The sequence below is a fragment of the Vicugna pacos genome, unplaced genomic scaffold (genome assembly GCF_048564905.1).
Source record: "Vicugna pacos unplaced genomic scaffold, VicPac4 SAC-SAT, whole genome shotgun sequence".
Taxonomy (NCBI): domain Eukaryota; kingdom Metazoa; phylum Chordata; class Mammalia; order Artiodactyla; family Camelidae; genus Vicugna; species Vicugna pacos.
Genome location: NW_027328721.1, coordinates 15884926 through 15904197, shown reverse-complemented (window position 1 = coordinate 15904197; position 19272 = coordinate 15884926). Strand labels below are relative to the sequence as shown.

Below are 19272 nucleotides of genomic sequence, written 5' to 3'. Positions count from 1 at the left end.
TGCATACTTTGTACATACACTAATTTTGATGGTAGGATTCCATTTTATATCATAACTTAAAAATGCCAGAAGATCTTAATGCATTGCATATATTTAGTAACAGGAAGTGAGTGACTGAATAGTACTTATGCTGTTGGAGCCACAAGGCAAATCCCTGGGAATATTAGGCACATTTATCCAGCCATCTCTGAAACAAAACTGAAGCCTTAAAAACCAGGGAAACACACAGAGTCAGTTTTTAGTTAATAAACACATCATGGCTCCTTGCCTTTTGCCAAAATTCATACTTCCTACTCTCCTGTAACACTCTGATCCTTGATTGGAAGTACTTTTGATAAAAGGATGAGTACATTTCATTTCAACACATACACTTTCCTGGACTTGCACTGGAGTATTCCATGATGATTGCCTCTTGGCGTCCTATAGGTTTCAGTTCCTTATAATCACTGTGCTGAAATGCATCAAATTGAGCTACAGAGATCTGCCATTTTCCAGTTATGTGTCCACAATCATGGTGCAGACTCAGCACTCCAACCCCTTCCCTTGAGTAGTCCTCCAACCCAGGAACTGCCGTACCATCTCAACCTGCCAACTTTTTCAACAGGAAATGTGTAAACGGAGCTCTCAATTACTAGATCTCACAAAAGGGCCCATGTTTTCATGTTAATGGCAGAAAGTACCTTTTAGGACCTTTGGAAGGCTTTGAGTTGTGGGATTTTAATCTTAGTTATTATTTTTTTGCACATTGCAACTGAAAAAAAAATTGAGTAGTGAAACAAAACCAAACAAACGTCCCAAAATATCCCAACAAGCTCTCACTCTGTGTCAGTTGTGTCTTAGCTAGTCCTCATTTTCTTTTCTTTTTTTTTTAATGGAGGTATTGGAGACTGAACCTCATGCATGCTAAGTGCTAAGCACGTGCTCTGTCACTGAGCTATACCCACACCCCTAGTCCTCATTTTCTGATAAAATCAATTCTATTACACATACAATGGCAACCTATACAATTACGTGGAAACCAAAACACCACCCTAGGGAAGCAAGAACTTGCAAGGAATTCTGTACATCCCAGTGCAGTGGGTTTAGGGCTAGAGCACATGATGTTAGCCCATCCAGTCCATGGAGACATGCTTCTTTCTCTCTACCCTGAAGCCCACTCTTTCTTGAGGATATTTTCCTCTTCCCTTTCTATTGCCATCACCCCCACCCCCAGGATTTCACAAAAGGGAGGGGATTTTTTTCCACTACAATGGCTTTCACATCAAAAAGAGCAAAAGTGTATTTTTCTGAAATGACAGAGCAAAGGATACTTTCTACCGCTGATCTTCTATCTCACTATGTGCTCCACTGGATACTAGGTATTATTTTCTTAGCTCAATTAATCTCATTACCTCAAGAATTTTAATTAACTTTTCTTAAGTCAATGCAGGCTTCCCTTGTTGAGCAGGACTGTTTGGAGACATACAGTAAAAACTAAAACTAGGTTGTTAAGTCTCCAGCCTCATTAAAAGTGCAAAAAAAAAAGTATGTGTGTGTGTGTGTGTTTTAGGGAAAACATATGTGCAATTAATTTTCTTGTGTTGGAAAATCAAGCAAAACTGGAGGTTATTCATTGTCATGATGATATTTTTAGTCTCACGTAAATTATCAAACAAATGCATATGCATTTGTGAATTGTGCTTTAAACTATAAACTGTTGGCCCTGTGATTTTTCTTCTGACAAAATATCATTAAGTTAACCTTTGAATAAGCTGATGGGCTTAGAGACTTTATAAAAAACTGTCATTATAGTAATCAGAAAGCCAGACAAGGAAATAGGGGTCTGTTTGAACATATAATCCAACTTTTCATGTCCAAATAGTGTTTGAAATGTGATGATAATGTCTTTGGTAGCTGTCGGTCTCAATTCTAATGCTCCATTGCTAAGACAAAAAAATAAACTGCATTCACATCAAGTAGATTTTTCCTGTTGTGGTTCAGAGGTGAAACATTACCTGGAAGAGAGCTCATACTTCAAGTATGCTCAATTTTCTCATCACTGTAAAGAATAATAGTTTACTGCATTTCATGTAGCATCCATTCCTATATCTAAGCTATACTAATTTTTATTTGGATATTCAAGCTAATATGTCACGCATCTTTTTTTCAGCAGTTGGAAATTTACATGATAAAAATGAACACTATCAAGGCTGCAATCCATCTCAAGATAAAAAGAGTTCTTTTGTCTGCTTGGTATCTTTATAAGCCTTTCAGAATTTTACCATAACCTCATGAATTTGATTATGTCCTGAACCAAATGATGTGCAAACGTTATTGTCCATGTTTGGCTAAAACTTTCACTGACTCGATTGATCCGCATGGTGTTTTGTTACCACCAGGTAAACTGAAACACACACTGGTGTAAACTGACATTCCAAAAAGTATCACAAGCAACTTAGAGTTAGATGCTAAAGCAGAAATAACATTTATGACTTAATAAGAGCAGAAGGACATACATACAATCTGCACATCACACTTCGTGTCAGTCCCCTTAGCCAAAATTTATCATGGTAGATTTTATCTTTTTCTATTTCACATTTTTATATTTTTAAATATTTTATATTTTTTCTTAAAGCAAAGGATAAACATCAGCTTCTTTAATCTTCTACAATTCATATCTGTTCCATGTCAAACCCTGTTACTTTCCTACACATAGGTCTGATTCATTCATAAATTCTAAAAACGTTTATGGACACTAACCACATGCCAGACACGGTGCTAAAATCTGTGGTGGCAACAGTGAAGATCATCCAACCCCAGCTTACTGAACGCCACATTTGGGAGGGGGGAGATTCAGTCTTCTTGACTATGCTTCACTTCCAGCCCTAGTTATCTTCTCTTGTATTTGCACAGCCATCTGCTCCTCAGATGCTCTAACACCACAGTATCTGGCCAGTCTGCCCTATTTCTGCCATCAGCAGCTCAGGTTCTATGACTTTCCTTATACACAACCCAAGCGGTTTCCATGGCAATGTGGCTAAGGCCCAGAGTCCGTCATCATGGTGCCCCAAGATGAGATTAATCAGGTGTCTGAGTTGCCCATGACAGCAACACAAACTGGATGGAAGCAGGCATGAGAGCAAATGTAGTTGCCCAGGTTGCCAGGAAAGGCAGCTCCCTCAGTGGGGATGGGACCAGGGCTGGATGCTGCCAGGATTTGTTCTGCTTCAGTTTCTGCTTCTTCCTGAGCATCAATTTTACTCTCTCCTCCTGCTTTTTCCATCAGGCGAGAGCACAGTCATGTCAACTCTCCACTCATACTCTCAAAGCATCAAGATCAGAAAGAAGAGAGGGTATCATTTTCCCAACTTAGAAATGCCTTGGGAAGAGCTCAAAGTTGCCTAGTTTGTGACCCTAGACCCAAGTTTGCACCAGCCCAGCCTGGGGACCCACACTGCCCCTGCGGCTGGAGTAGAGTCTTCCATCACTGGATGGGGACTCATTCACATGTAGCCACTTGGAAATCTCTATGGCAGGCCAGTTACCCAGTCTCTGTACATGAGGCAGGTCCCTTACATTTTCTCTTCCAGGAGCCCTCCTGCATAGACTGCAGGAAGACTTATGTCTCCCCATTTGGTCTAAAGAAACTCCTCCAGCCAAGTGCTCTTTTTCCCTCCATCACTTGCAACTGTCCTGATCCTTGCTGATGTCTATATCCTAGTCCACATGTCCACATTCTCCTCCTTTTTTTTTAATTTACCTCTCCCTGTGCAGGGTATGGCATGCATGAGACTGTAAGCCTACTCAAGGGCAGGAATTAGTTGATTTAAAATGACCGTGTGGATTTACTCAGTGCAGACAAGAGCAGCGGGACCTAAAGAAGAGTGAACATAGCCCTGTATTTTCAAAGTGTGTGTGTAACCTACCTTCACATGGACCTTGTCTTTATGTGACTGAAAAAGAGTCAAAAATACTGATATCAGCTCTAGAAAATCTGGTTACTCAAAATGATTCAATATGGGTGGGCATTATATTTACTGTTATCCATTAATTAATGCACACATTACAACTTAGTAAATTGTCTACCTCTGGTTGAGGCATATTTTTTAAGTCCTGAAGAGTCAAACAAAGCAAAACAAAAATCTCTTACTCCAGCACAGATTGAGACATATTCAGGGCTTGAAAAATGCTTCTGACTGAAAATATTCAACTATGCCATAATCCTATGTACTTTCAATAAATTATCAATAATACCTTTTTGTCATCACCTGTCCCACATGACTCTTGACACAGAAGACCCTCCGTGTCTGAATGCCCATGCCACATGTCGCTTCTCCATTCCAGCCAATGGTTGCATTAAGGGCAGTTACCAATGTGTCTTCAGAACAGGGGCCCCACGGAGCTGTCTCCCAGTAGAGTTGCAGACAAGAATGGTCATTGCATGAACGATACTCGTGGAGGGCCTGACTAGGGGGGCATGGCTTTCCACTTGCAAACACCAAAATCAAACAGAATACACAGCGGGCACTGGTGTTATCGCCATGTGGCTGCTGTTGTTACTGTCGTTCTTGTTTTTTGTTGTTTTAACTGTTTAAATGGTCTAGAAAGAGGGCCTTTGTGAAACAACCTTTCATTGGCCTGAGCCAAGTCACTCCATTTCCAACTTGAAGGTCATGGTTCTTTCATCCTGAGGAACAACCTGAGAACAATACATTGCACCCTTCTCTCCCAAAGAACAGATAATGGTGCATGTCAATTAGATGTAAAAAATCAATTGATTCTACTTTCCACCTCTGAGTCATGCATTTCTGAGATAAACTCCAAAGAAATCTGCTTTTATCTTAATATTATTATGCCTACACAAATTAGTCAGTTAGCTATAGTAACCCATGACCTTGAAGTGGTATCAGGTCAAATACACACATACACACACATTACCTACATAAGCTCTTTCTTTCCTAAGAGACTATTATTTTCTCTCAGAGAACCACTTTAAGACCTCTATCCTCCATCAAGCAGTGCATTTTACTGCTATTTGAGAAATTGAGAAATCTCAAAGTTTGGCAGGAGAGAGCCCATCCTTAAACTCAGAAATAATACCAGGCAATGTGTTATCCACTGCCAGGCAGACCAGACAGATGTGCACCCTTACAATCCTGGGTGAGTCAGACAACCAAATTTCATGACTATCTTTTCTTTCCCATTTTTATATCCATGTAAAAACTGGTATTTACCTAAAGTCTTGACTTTTTTCCCCCTCCTCCTCCACTCTATAATGTTTTATTCAGTGGGCCAAATGCTGGAGAAGATCTATGACCTTGGTCTTGTTATTCTTGTTATTTCTTTTCCCCCATTAAATACTATTGACTTTTTCTCCCTCCAGAAGTATAACAGACAAGAAGAGAAAGCAAATGCACTTTAAGAATATGAAAATCTTCCTTCATCTTGACCCTGGCCCCATTTCTTAGGACCACAGAACAGAATCTTGTTTAAAAAGTTCCTCAAAGCCAGTAGCCATACTACTGTACAGTTCCAACTGAGCTGTAGGCACACAAAGCCGAGGGAGGACCTGAAAGAAATGACACATGTGTCTGGAGACTGAGACCATCGCTGTAAGTGATAGGAAGAGTAGCTCCTCTCATTTGCTCTGATGTCACCCATTTACATTCTCATAGTACCATTTTAGCTTCTTCAGAGCCATTTCCACAGCCTTCATCTTTCTCCCTCTCACCACAGGCTAGCCTGACAGAACAGGAGATGAGGGCACACAAATCAGGTAGCCTACCAATATCAGTGGTGGCTCTTGTTCAAGAAGCCATGTCTCTTAACTCCTAATTTGGAACTCATTTTACCAGACATATTCCAATTAGGTTCCCAATTGCATGAGCTATCTGAAGTGGGAGGTATATCAACCCAGCTTTATTTTTTTCCCCAAAAAGTATTTCAAAAACTAACATCTGTCTGATTGCCACAGCCTGTATATAGGATGGGCTTAAGTAATTCATGTCGATATGGGAACCTGCAGAGGATCAAAGAGAAAAGGCACACCTGGAAAACAAACTGTTCATTTGGATGTAGGGAACAGAAGCCTTTCCTATTACTCACCTTCTCCAGCCAACGCCAGTATAGTCCTCGACCTGGTCTGTTTCCATCTGAGTTTTTATTTGAACAAGACTGGGAGCAGGATGACCACTCTGTCCACTCACTCACCACACAGTCCATTCGGCAGGGAATTTCACAAGCTATCTGTTCAGGAGGAGGAGATGCTGGACAGAGACTCCCCGATACCTCTCCTGCAATCAACCAGATCAAGACAGATGCTGATGAATATAAAAACAAAGCCAGTCCAAGGAACTTTTAGGTTCATCACTGCCTGTTACTTCAGCTTAGCTCACAAGACGTCACCTGGTGTCTAAACCAATAAAGTACAGAAAAATGATTTTTTTAAGCCAGTCATAATATTTATGTCAAGAAAACCTGCCAGGAGAGAATTCGGCATTTAGAAAGGTAGATACAGCAGCAAAGCTGCCATTTGTCATCCTTCACAGGGACAAGTGGGCTTCTCCCAGGAACAGTTTAGCCATGGATGGCTGGAGACAGACAGGACTGACACGTATTGACAACCACATGTAACAAGTACATGGTTTTCTGCAAAATGGGAGTCAGAGTAGTCAGTTGGCCTGAAAACCACAGTATATGTTGAACAATCTATTCTACTCACTCCCCAAAATTATCAATCTAATTTTCTATTGAGTGATTTCACCTCCAAATATGTAACCTTAAGCAAGACTGTCACCACGATGATCCTTTTATGCTGTTTGTGCATAGTCATATATAATCCTAAACCACATGGAAATGAACCCATGGCTAAAATTATATAATGGGGGGAGGGTATAGTTCAAGTGGTAGAGTGCATGCTTAGCATGCACAAGGTCTTGGGTTCAGTCCCCAGTACCTCCCCCAATAAACAAACAAACAAACCTAATTACCACCCAAAAAAATAAAAATTAAAAATAAAACAAAATTATATAATGGATTTATACAAAAGTTGGAAGTTTCTCCTAATGCATTTACTATTCCCCTTTGAATGATGTGATGAATTATTCCAACCAAAGTATTTATATATATATAAATATTTATATATAATGTATATAAAAATAAATAAACATGTATTATATATAATAATATATAGCACATATTATATATATATTATATGTATATATAAAAAATGGGGGGATGGAGTTTTACAATTAACAGATGATAAGACTAAACTGATCATTTGTAAGTTGCTTTCCCCGTATCTCAAATGATTACAATAAAAAATTTTTAAACTCTCTTTCAGGTTATTTATTCACTATTTTTAGAATTCAAATATTCCCCTTATAGATAACAATTCAACTCTTACTAACCCCTGCCCACCCCTATAGTTGCCACACAGAGACAGAAGACGTGAAGGAGAGCGACACCATTCATGGTTTGAAGAAATGCCGTGAAACGCGGAATGGCAACAACGGGGAGAGGCAGCTTTGTCCGTATGACTTTATGCCTGTGGAACTCTCCTGTCATAACCTGACACAAAAAATAACTGCAAAAAGGGACCAATACTTGTGCAGCATCTCTCCTGGGCCAGGCACTGTCCTTGTAAAATGCTCTTGGAGGCAGAAGTGACTCATCTTGTTTCGTAGATGATGAGTCAGTGGCTCTGGAAGGAAAACCTGCTCAGGGTCACACAGGCCTGAGTTGGGAATTAAATTGAAACTTTCTGACTCCAAAACTGAGTTTCCCCACTAACAATACTGGGTCTAATTCCAAGGGATGGATATTTCTTTTCAGAGGAAGTAAATAAAACAAGCTAACAGTGAGCCACACAGTCTGGGGGAGAAGACAGTCCCCTCCTAACATCTGCATTCATATTTGTAAATGAGGCCAGGCTCATTGCCCTTAAGGTACAAATAAAACTTTTCAAGCATATTATGAGAAGTAATAGAGATTCCAGCAGATAATCAAGCTGAAAGACCAGTTCCAACCATTCTCTTTTCAATCTCAATCTATTTTCAGGTTGAGTCCAAATTGTATAGGACATGCAAAGACACACACACACACACACACACACAAACACACCAATACAACTAAGGGGGGGTGCCTTCCCAAGTACTATGTGGAAAGGCCGAACAAAATGTACAGACTAGATTGTATCAAACTCCAGTTTCCACATTTGTGACTATTATGAGCAAAATTTTTATACAAAAAGACCTTGAAGCAGTTTCTTGCTAAGAACATTTTGAGGAATAGGAGATATTGGAAGAGTTCTTATTTTAAAAATTAGAAGGTGAGCTTAGAAGTACGGGTTAAAATAGTAAAATCAGTCTCACTACTGTAGAGCAGTGGATGTTGAAAATGCCAACTACTATGTAAACTTCCTGAGATAGAAATGGTATGTGGTGGTTTTTAACCTTATTTGACCAATGGCTACCTTTTAATGAGAGCATCTCTCCCAGAAATGGTATTTTATTGATATGTTTTGAGAAAACCCTGCCTTCAAGAGTTATAAAATTATCAACTACTATTTCATGAGCACATACCAAGTCCAAGGCATATAATGGAATAAATACAAGTGAAGATATTATTATTCATCTCCCAGCTCATGATTAATAACAGAGATGAGCTATAAATACATAAAAATAACACCTAGTCCAAAAGTAAATTTCAAGCTGCAAATTGATGTTTTAAACAGAGACTGCTATGGTGGTTTAAGGAAGAGGAGGCTTTCTGAGGGACTAGCCTAAGAGCAGAAGGCTTTCAACAAGCAGAAGGAGCAAGGCTGAGAATCAGTGGCAACCAGGGAGGGCACTCCAGGCAATCCAAATGTTAACAAAGGTATAGTGATAGGAAAACACAAGGTATGTGGAAGACAGTTAATCCTGAAGCTGCAGGAGGAAGAGAGAAAGCCTGTATAGGAAGAGGTATCTGACATCAAATTTTGAAAAACTTAGACTGACACATGAATTTGGTTCTATTTCTGCCTTCCTTAAATTCCCAAATTTTCAGGTTTCCCATGACCCAAATTTAGCATCCTCCCCAGTCATCCATCATTCAGCACCCTTAGATTCACTTGGGGTGCTGGGATGATTTTTTTTAAAACTTAAGCTGTCCTATAAACTGATATACCCATTTCCACCATGCAGTTAAATGTCAATATTCCCACCAACATTCTGACAGCTTGTCTATACAGGCTAACTCAGAAGTGTGAGCACACAGATAAGATATTCTTCAGGGAAGCCAAGTGAACAGTCAACAAGCAAGCTCGGCAATTCATGCATGAGCTAGTGCATAAGACGTTTTGCTAAAGAAAAGTTGTACAATGGGATCCCAGCCACAGGTAGACTAAGTATGTGAGGATGAATCCTAGCACCACTGATCCTCTTGCGGGTTTCGCTTAACTTCTTCGAACCTCAGTTATCTCATTTGCAATAATGAGATAATAACATTAACCCTTCACAGATATTCTAAGGATGTGAAATCACTTATGCAACATACACAGCAGAAAGGCTGTCCAACAACACAGAGAGGATTCCATATAGAGACACAACCTTAAAAAATGATGTTTGCAAAGAGGTACACCACCAAAACCTAATGAAGTTCTTTATCTAAAAAATCTAAATATTTACGCCACAATCTTGGAAAGAGCCTGCTTTACCAAGCATAGATGTGTGCAAACAACTACCAACAGTGGCACAGATTGGTTCACACAATATATTAAGACTGTTTATAATTATCCAGACCATTTTATTTATATGTGGCTACTCTAAATGATTTAAGAGCCAAAAATAAAGCACTTGAGACTGAATAACCTCATCTGCCCATCCACATTGGTATAATTATCTTCCCATTGCACAGAGAGAACACGTTTCAAAACAGGATCATTTATACTTTCCTGTTTTCATTTTCGAGGCTGGATCGATGAGACCAACTAAAATCTCAGGCAAGCATGGAAAATAAAGCAGCACACGGCACAGAATCAAGTCATTAAAAGTGATTTTCACAAGCTCTCGTAATCTAATGTCATAATAAAACTGAATATATATAAGAGGCAAATTGAATTCATCTTCCAAGAAGACCCTAAAATTACTTCCAGTCCTCACCAAGCTCCCAGTGATGGATAATGACAAACGCCACTTTCTCTCCTCATGTAATAGATGTATTTAAACCATTTGTGATTTTGAAAATATGGGATATGGTGCTGCTCCAACCTTGTCACCTGGTACTTTTTAAATAATTTTAAATGGCAAAATCCACATTACATAAAATGAACCATTTTAGAGTAAACACTTCAGTGGCACTTAGTTAATCACAATGTTTTTGCAACTACCAACTCTATCTTGCTTCAAAACATTTTCACTACTCCAAAGTAAAAAAACTCTTCACCTGGGAGGGTAATAGCTTAGTGGTAGAGTGCATGCCTAGCAAGCAAGAGGTCCTGGGTTCAATCCCCTGTACCTCCATTAAAAAAAAAAACAAAACAAAAACCCATTACCCATTGAACAGTTTCTCCCCATTAATTCCTCCCTCAGACTCTGGCAACCACCAATTTATGTTCTATCTCTACAGATTCATCTGTTCTGAATATTTTATATTAATGGAATCATATATGTTGTGATCTTTTGCATCTGGCTTTTTTCACTTAGCATAATACTCTGGAGGATGATTGATATTGTAGCATGCACCACTACTTCATTCCACTTATGATGGGGTAATATTCCACTGTATGTATTTCCATGATTTGTTTATCCATTCAAGGCGAGGAGCACCTTTTGGCTATTGTGAATAGTGCTGTAAGAACACGCTTAGACATGTATTTGTTTGAGTAGCTGTTTTAAATTATTTTCACTATATACTTAGGAGTAGAATTCTGGACATATATTCATCACTCAGTTTTGTTTGTGATTCTGTAGACATTGGCATTGACAGCCAGATGACTAGGTCTTGGCCATGGTTCACTCTACTTCTCTCATATTTGCCCATTCCTGGCTAAAAACAACAGTTCTTAGATGAGGGAAAGATTCTTGAACATCTGAATCAACTTGAAATTCCCCAAAAATGTTTTTATTCTAGTTCAAATGAATAGGCTACTTAAAGTAAAAATAATTCATGGCAGAATCTCTATGGCTATTGGTTAAGCAACCATGTAAATTTAACACTAATGTAGCCATCAGACTTCGGGCTTTCCATATCAAACTAATGTTTAAACCATACTTATACTATATCCTGTGGCATTCTTTCTTTAATAATCCTAAAGAACTAGAATTTAATATTATAAGCTACCATCTATCTTTTATAACAATACAACAAACAACTATCATTCTTAGTTTTCTGACTTTACACCATTTATCCAAAAGAGAAAAGATATAGACAAAATAGGAAAAGAAAGAGAAACTCAGATATCCACGAATCCACAGTCTGATTTTAAAAGTTGACCAGCATTCAGTCATTACACAAACTTCAAACTACCTTACTCTTCCCAAAATAACACAATTTTGGTGCTTTATTGAGATTTCCTCTTGTATTCTATCACACTATCTATGGAGAATAATGAAACAGTTATTGAAAATACTATGCATGTCATAAAATTTTATGTCCTATTTAAATTTCAGAAAACAATGTCAATAAACCTTGATTAAATTCTTGCCAACAGCTGAGTAAAATGTCAGTGGACAGTGCATAGCAAATTTACTGGAATTTGTATACATTTAATTCCATTTTTTTAATTTATCTGTTATCTCCTTAAAGGCAAGTAGCCCCTGGTCACTTCTGGACTGGGACCCTAATCAGCTCAGGAAATGTTTATATTTCAAACCAACAAAATATGAAACAGAAGTAAGGGCTAAATAGAAGCTGTGTGCCACAACGCCATGGCAGCATTGCAATTAATGCTTCTGCTGGCTAAGTTTACAATATGAAGTTTATTTGTCTATCTAGCTTGCACATACAGAAAGGCAGATAAAGAAACTTGATGTTAAGTATCATCATATTCATAATAACCAAAACAACAACTGCAATAAAATAAAATTAAGATCAGCATCTGATATCTGGGAAAGCACAGAGTGTGCTATACTCTGCGCAAACCACACGGTTTACTGAATATTCATATTGACATCATTAGTTAGTCACTATCGTTACACCTGAGGTCCTGAATTTGCACCTCTTGGCAGGAGATGTTAGCTATCTTGATAGTGGTAGTGGTTTCATTGGTGTATACACCTATTAAAATCCATCAAATTGTACACCTGAAAAGTGTGTAGTTTACTGTACAGGAATCATACCACAATAAAGGTGTTAAAAAAAGTAAAATATAAAAAAGTATTTTTTAATTAAGAAAAAAAACTTGGTCAAAAGTCATAATGGCTTTTAAGTGTCTGAGCTGGAACTGGAAAATCTACCTGCTGGACATTACAAGCCATATTCTTATCCATTTACTGTATTGCCTACTGGTTCATCTCTTACCTACATCTTTCTTGTTACATTACTTTTAGCTGATGTCAAACCATAAAGAAGGGATTCTACACAATTCATTCTCAGATAGTCGGTAAATTTAGTATTGGAATAAGTAAGTACAAGGGAGGGAGCAGCTTGATTATCTGGGAATTGCATCATAAGACAAGACTGAATAAGGCAATACTTTTCAAAAATGAAAGTTAAACAGATGAAGAAGATTCCAAATGGAGCATTGGAAGGACAAGATAGAACACAAGGCCAAACAGGAACAGGAAAGTATGGACATTCAGCAAAAACACACAATGCATGATCACACAAATACAAGCTCAAAATACAGTCATGATGTAATGATGCTCAGAAAGAGAAAAACAATAAAACTCTAACAGCTGATACAAGAAGAAGAGAATGTAAGAATAAAGACTAAATAAAATAAGCATGAAGAAAATGACAAACAAATGTTCCTAACAAATATTAGGAAAATACTTTACATAAGAAATAGCAATAGCAAGAGAAAGAAAAATACCATATGAGCTCGCTCATATGTGGAATCTAAAATTAAAAAAAATAAAGAAAAGAAAATGAAAGAATTATACACAGAAAATTATAAACCATTTAAAAAATGGAAAGATATTCGATGCTCTTGGATTGGAAGAATCAATGTTGTTAAAATGGTCACACTGCCCAAGGCAATCTACAGATTTAATGCAATCCCTATCCAATTACCCAGGACATATTTCACAGAACTAGAACAAATCATAATAAAATTTATATGGAACCATCAAAGACCTAGAATTGCTAAAGCATTACTGAAGAGAAAGAAAGAGGCTGGAGGAATAACTCTCCCAGACTTCAGACAATACTATAGAGCTACAGTCATCAAGACAGCATGGTATCAGTACCAAAACTGACATATAGACCAATGGAACAGAATAGAGAAACCAGAGATGAATCCACAAACTTTTGGTCAACTCATCTTCGACAAAGGAGGCAAGAATATACAATGGAATAAAGACAGTCTCTTCAGCAAATGGTGTTGGGAAAACTGGACAGCAGCATGTAAAACAATGAGGCTAGAACACACCCTTACACCATATACAAAAATCAACTCAAAATGGATTAAAGACTTAAACATAAGACAAGATACAATAAACCTCCTAGAGGAAAACATAGGCAAAACATTATCTGACATACATTTCAAAAATTTTCTCCTAGAAGAAATAAAAGCAAGAATAAACAAATGGGACCTAATGAAACTTACAAGCTTCTGCAGAGCAAAGGAAACCAGAAATAAAACAAGAAGAAAACCTACGGAATGGGAGAAAATTTTTGCAAGTGAAACCGACAAAGGCTTGATCTCCAAAATATATAAGCAGCTCATACGACTCAATAAGAAAAAAATAAACAACCCAATCCAAAAGTGGGCAGAAGACATAAACAAGCAATTCTCCAAGGAAAACATACAAATGATCAAAAAACACATGAAAAAATGTTCAATATCACTAATTATCAGAGAAATGCAAATCAAAACTACAATGAGGTATCACCTCACACCAGTCAGAATGGCTGTCATTCAAAAATCCAAAAATGACAAATGCTGGAGAGGCTGTGGAGAAAGGGGAACCCTCCTACACTGCTGGTGGGAATGCAGTTTGGTGCAGCCACTATGGAAAACAGTGTGGCGATTCCTCAAAAGACTAGGAATAGACTTACCATATGACCCAGGAATCCCACTCCTGGGCTTGTACCCAGAAGGAAATCTACTTCAGGACGACACCTGCACCCCAATGTTCATAGCAGCACTATTTACAATAGCCAAAACATGGAAACAACCTAAATGTCCATCAACAGGTGACTGGATAAAGAAGATGTGGTATATTTATACAATGGAATACTACTCAGCCATAAAAACCGACAACATAATGCCATTTGCAGCAACATGGATGCTCCCAGAGAATGTCATTCTAAGTGAAGTAAGCCAGAAAGAGAAAAAAAAATACCATATGAGATCGCTCATATGTGGAATCTAAAAAACAAAAACAAACAAACAAACAAAAACAAAGCATAAATACAGGACAGAAATAGACTCATGGACAGAGAATACAGACTTGTGGTTACCGGGGTGGGGGGCGGGGTAGAGGGTGGGAAGGGATAGACTGGGGTTTCAAAATTGTAGAATAGATAAACAAGATTACACTGTATAGCACAGGGAAATATACACAAAATGTTATGATAAATCACAGAGAAAAAAATGTGACAATGAGTGTGTATATGTCCATGAATGACTGAAAAATTGTACTGAACACTGGAATTTGACACAACACTGTAAAATGATTATGAATCAATAAAAAATGTTAAAAAATCAAAAAAAAAGAAAAAGACAAATGAACATTAGTACAAAACTGAAACAGACTCATAGACATAGAATACAAACTTGTGGTTGCCAGGAGGGAGGGAGATGGGAAGGGACAGACTGGGATTTTGAAATTTGTAGATACTGACAGGTATATATAGAATAGATAAACAAGATTATACTGTATAGCACAGGGAAATATATACAAGATCTTGTGGTAACTCATGGTGGAAAAGAATGCGACAATGAATATACGTATGTTCATGTGTAACTGAAAAATTGTGCCCTACGCTGGAAATTGACACAACATTGTAAACTGACTATAACTCAATAAAATAAAATCTAAAAAAATAGCAACAGCTTAAAATAGGGAATCAGTATTTCCAAGGTAAACATGTCCACAAAGGCCAGAAGTTAGCTGAAATACCATCTGATGGCTGGTGAGCTGTTTGTTCAGAAGCCGGTCTGACTGAGCAGGTATATGAGCTCCTCAGCATCTCGGAATATAACAGCAGCAGCTAACACTGTGATCACTGAGAATGTATCCAGCAGAATGTTACAGTTTATATGTATTTATGAACTCATTTAATCCTCAAAGCATCAATAACAGTAAACATGTACATTAATCAATGTTTGTTACTCTAAGTGACTTACATATACCAACTCATTTAAATGTCATGGCAGTGCTATGAGGTAAGATCTACCATTATGCTCATTATGCATATGAGAAAACTGAGTCTTAGATTTGTGAAATTACCCATACAAAGACAAACACAGGTAAAATGGTAGAGCTTGAATTTGGACCTGGGCAACCTAGTGCTAACAGCCCATTTCTTAAACACAATCCTTTATCGACAGGCATACCTTCTACTCACTGTCAGGACAATTTATATGCTTGGCTACACAAAACCTTATCTGTGGAGAATCAGTCAAGTGTAAAGCATCCCAACACCTTTAGCTCATGAATTCTGTGTGTTACTCAGGTGTGAGAAGATGCGAAAGGGCAGAAACAGTGTACGATTTACGAGCAAATTACAATTGCTTAAAAACACATGCACATAAAATCTAACAAAATGTCTTAGTGTTGAAACATCACATTTCCTTGGCCTCAGTCACATATTCCAGAGGGAAGTAACTGCTATTTTATGAATGTGTAAAAGGTTTAAAAATTACTCATTTTGACCTAGGTTTGAAAAAACAGAGACTGTTTGTATAGTTCTGTTTTTTGACACCTACCAAAATGTGGCCTTAAAAAGTTAGTTTTTTTCCTGCAAATGATATCAAATTGCTCACAAGCCCCAATTTCTGGTTGGTGGCCAGGGCCAGATGGGAGTTGGGGAAGGGACAGAAATATATCCATTTAAAGTAACTTAGCACCTCATGATCCAACTAAATCTTTTCAAAGGTAACTCGGTCTCAGTTTTTCTATATTTCTCCCTCTCTCCTTCTTCCTTTCTCTCTGGGTGGCAGCTGAATGTAACACACACCCATGTTGTTGCTCACTCTCCTTTGAAATTTGCTGGTTCCCTACTGAGCTATTCCCATCAACTTGGTCTTTGTGGATCATCATCTAGTCTTTGATGATTCACCTGCATCCACTGCTAATTTCTAGGGTTCCTGTCACAGCTTCTGATTTTCTAGTTCAGGTACTTGATACTCACGTAGAGCTGACTCCAAGCTACTTCCAGTTTCCTGGGGCAGTCAGTACCTCCACGTCCCACAGTGGAGCATGATAAACCCCCAGGTTACAGATAAACTGGGGAGACCAGGTTGGGAGGGTGCTGGGCAGCTAGCTCAGACCCACTCTGTGCCTAAACACAGCACACCCGTGTGTCACTATTTCAGCCCCATCTCTTTATGTTGGGGTGCAAGGAACCCTGTGTATAATCTCGTCCCACAATCTCAAACCAGGAATGAAATACTGGCCACTCTGCTTTGCTTTTCCTTTAACCTATCTGAAATGTCCAGAGGTTTCATTTCTTCAGTCCCATATTTCATCTGCAGAATGAGAGGGGCCAAGGATCCTCATGTCCACATGCCGCTTCTCAATCTTCTCCCTAGGTCCCCCCTTTCTGATCCAGGAAACTGGCCAATGCAGGATTCTGGCTTATGCTAAAACTGTATTCTGAGTCATCTGGCCTCTCATTCTCCTATCTGGAGGGAGCTATCTGGGATTTACAAAACACTTTCCTCCCATATGCCTGGCTCTTACATATGAAAGTCTGCTTTTCAGGGTTACTGTTTCTGAAAATGAGCTTCAAGATTTCATTTTTGAGCACTGACTTGTTCTGTCTGTTTGCATCTGAGGCATAATAAACTTAATGTTTTTGTACACAGTGGATTGCTCAGAAATTTGGTGGGGTGGTAGGTGGGGGAGGTGGTAAGAAGGTCTTGTCCAAGAAGGCACAGAGCAAACACTGAAAAAAGCACACTGATATAGCTCAAAACACGATTTGAGGGTATCTGCTTAGTGTGGAAACCGTGTTTCTCATGAGAATTTAACAGAGAAACTGTATAATTTTTAAAAGTGAATCTGGAATGACAATAATGAAATAAATGTCCTTTGTAATGCAAGACATGCTTCCTCAAAAGGGAAAAAATCTTTTGAGTAAATAAACAGTGCATTATAATAGACAGAATATTTGACGAGGAGTTGGGATTTGAGTTCTGCCTTTGATACTTACCAAAATGTGACCCTGGAACATTATTAAGCTGTTTTAGGCTTCCGATGCCTTGTATAAGCAGGAGGTGGGGCACTACTATCATCTCCAATTACATTATCGGTTCTGATTCGAGATCAAAGAGGCTAATGTAAAATAATATTTTGGAAATTGCAAAGCACCTTTATATATAATGTAGCTTTTTATTACTGGTGGAAATAAGTATAAAGGGCATTCCAAATAGAAAAATGATTTGAATCAAAGATACTATATTCTCCATCCTAATTTTGCCTTTGCTCAAAAAATAAGAGGAATTGAAATGATTATAAAGGCAGAGATATTACTCTTCTCACCTGTCTACCTATCCAGCTATATATTGAGCTAATAGGAAGAGGACTTGGACCAGATTGAATATGTGGTATACCTTTAGAAAGTACAAGTTTCAAGTTGTCTAAAAGTTTTCAAATATTTGAAAATCAGTATTTTAAGTTAAACTGGGGAAATCAACAGAGTAAAATGATAATATATCAGTAAAGAATAATCATTCCTCTCTATAATTAACCTTCAGGAACATAATTTTAATGCCTATAAATGGGAAATATAATTTACTTAACTACCTCACTTTAATTGCACAATTAAAATGTTTTCAATTTCCCTGTGATGAGTAATACAGCAAAGAACACTCTTGACCATATCGTTGATTGCTTTCCTAAGAATAAATTTCTAGAGATGGAAAATCCTAGTCAAGGAATGTGAACTACATTAAAGTTCTTGTAGGAAAATAATCTCAATTTCCTTTTTTTTTGTTATTTATCATCACCCTTGATTTAAATTTATTTTTAAGTTACATACAATAAAATGCACTCTTCGGGCGCTACAGTTCCATGGGTTTTGGCAAATGCATTGAGCCTGCATCCACTACCAAAACCATGAGACAGAACAATTCTGTCACCACAAATATTTCTCTGTGCTGTCCTCTTTGGACTCAACCCCTACCTGCCCCAGCCCCTCAGTCTTAACCCCTAGAAAATCCTGATCCATTCTGTCTCTACAGTTTTGCTTTTTCTCCCCTAGAGTGTCACCAAAATGGAATTCCACAGCCTGTGTTGCTGCATATGTCAATAATTCCTTCCATTTTTGTTGTTGTTGAGTATTACTCCACTGCATGGATAGAACACATTTTGTGTATTCTCCTACTGAAGAACATCTGGGTTGTTTCCATGTATTGGTGATTCTGAATAAAGCTGATACACAGGTTCTTGTGTAAATATAACTTTTAATTTACTTTGGGTAAATAATTAGGAGGGTGATTGTTGAGTCATCTGTAAGTGTAGATTTTATAGGACACTTTCAAACTGTTTTCCAAAGTGGTCACACCATATTTCATTTCATCAACGATGTGTGGGCTTTCTGGTTGTTCTGCCTTGTTACCAGCAGTAATTCGGTATGTATGTATGTATGTATGTATGTATGTATGTATGTATGTATTTACCTATTTATCTATCTATCTATTTATTTATTTATATTTATTTAGAGGTACTGGAGATTGAACCCAGGACCTCATGCATGCTAAGCACGTGCTGTACCACTGAGCTATAACTTCCTCCCCAATTTTCATCATACTTACGGTGAATAGTGGTAATACTCCATAATTTTTATTTTCACTTTCCAAATTACTAATGATGTTGAACCTCTTTTCATGCTCTTACTTGTCATTTCTACATCTCTGTTGGTAAAGTGTCTATGCAAATCTTTGACTCAATTTTCAAACTGGACTGTGTTATGAATCGA

General features: G+C 37.9%; 1 protein-coding gene across 1 annotated transcript in view; it reads right to left on the bottom strand.

Annotated features, from left to right (window-relative positions):
• Positions 1-7545, bottom strand: part of LOC140692167 (thrombospondin type-1 domain-containing protein 7B-like) — a 134244-nt gene extending 126699 nt beyond the window's left edge. Inside the window, 4 exon segments of the mRNA XM_072956933.1 lie at positions 4234-4467; positions 6081-6126; positions 6129-6272; positions 7389-7545. Coding sequence (XP_072813034.1) covers positions 4234-4467; positions 6081-6126; positions 6129-6272; positions 7389-7545 — 581 coding nt within the window.
• Positions 7546-19272: the final 11727 nt, after the last annotated feature.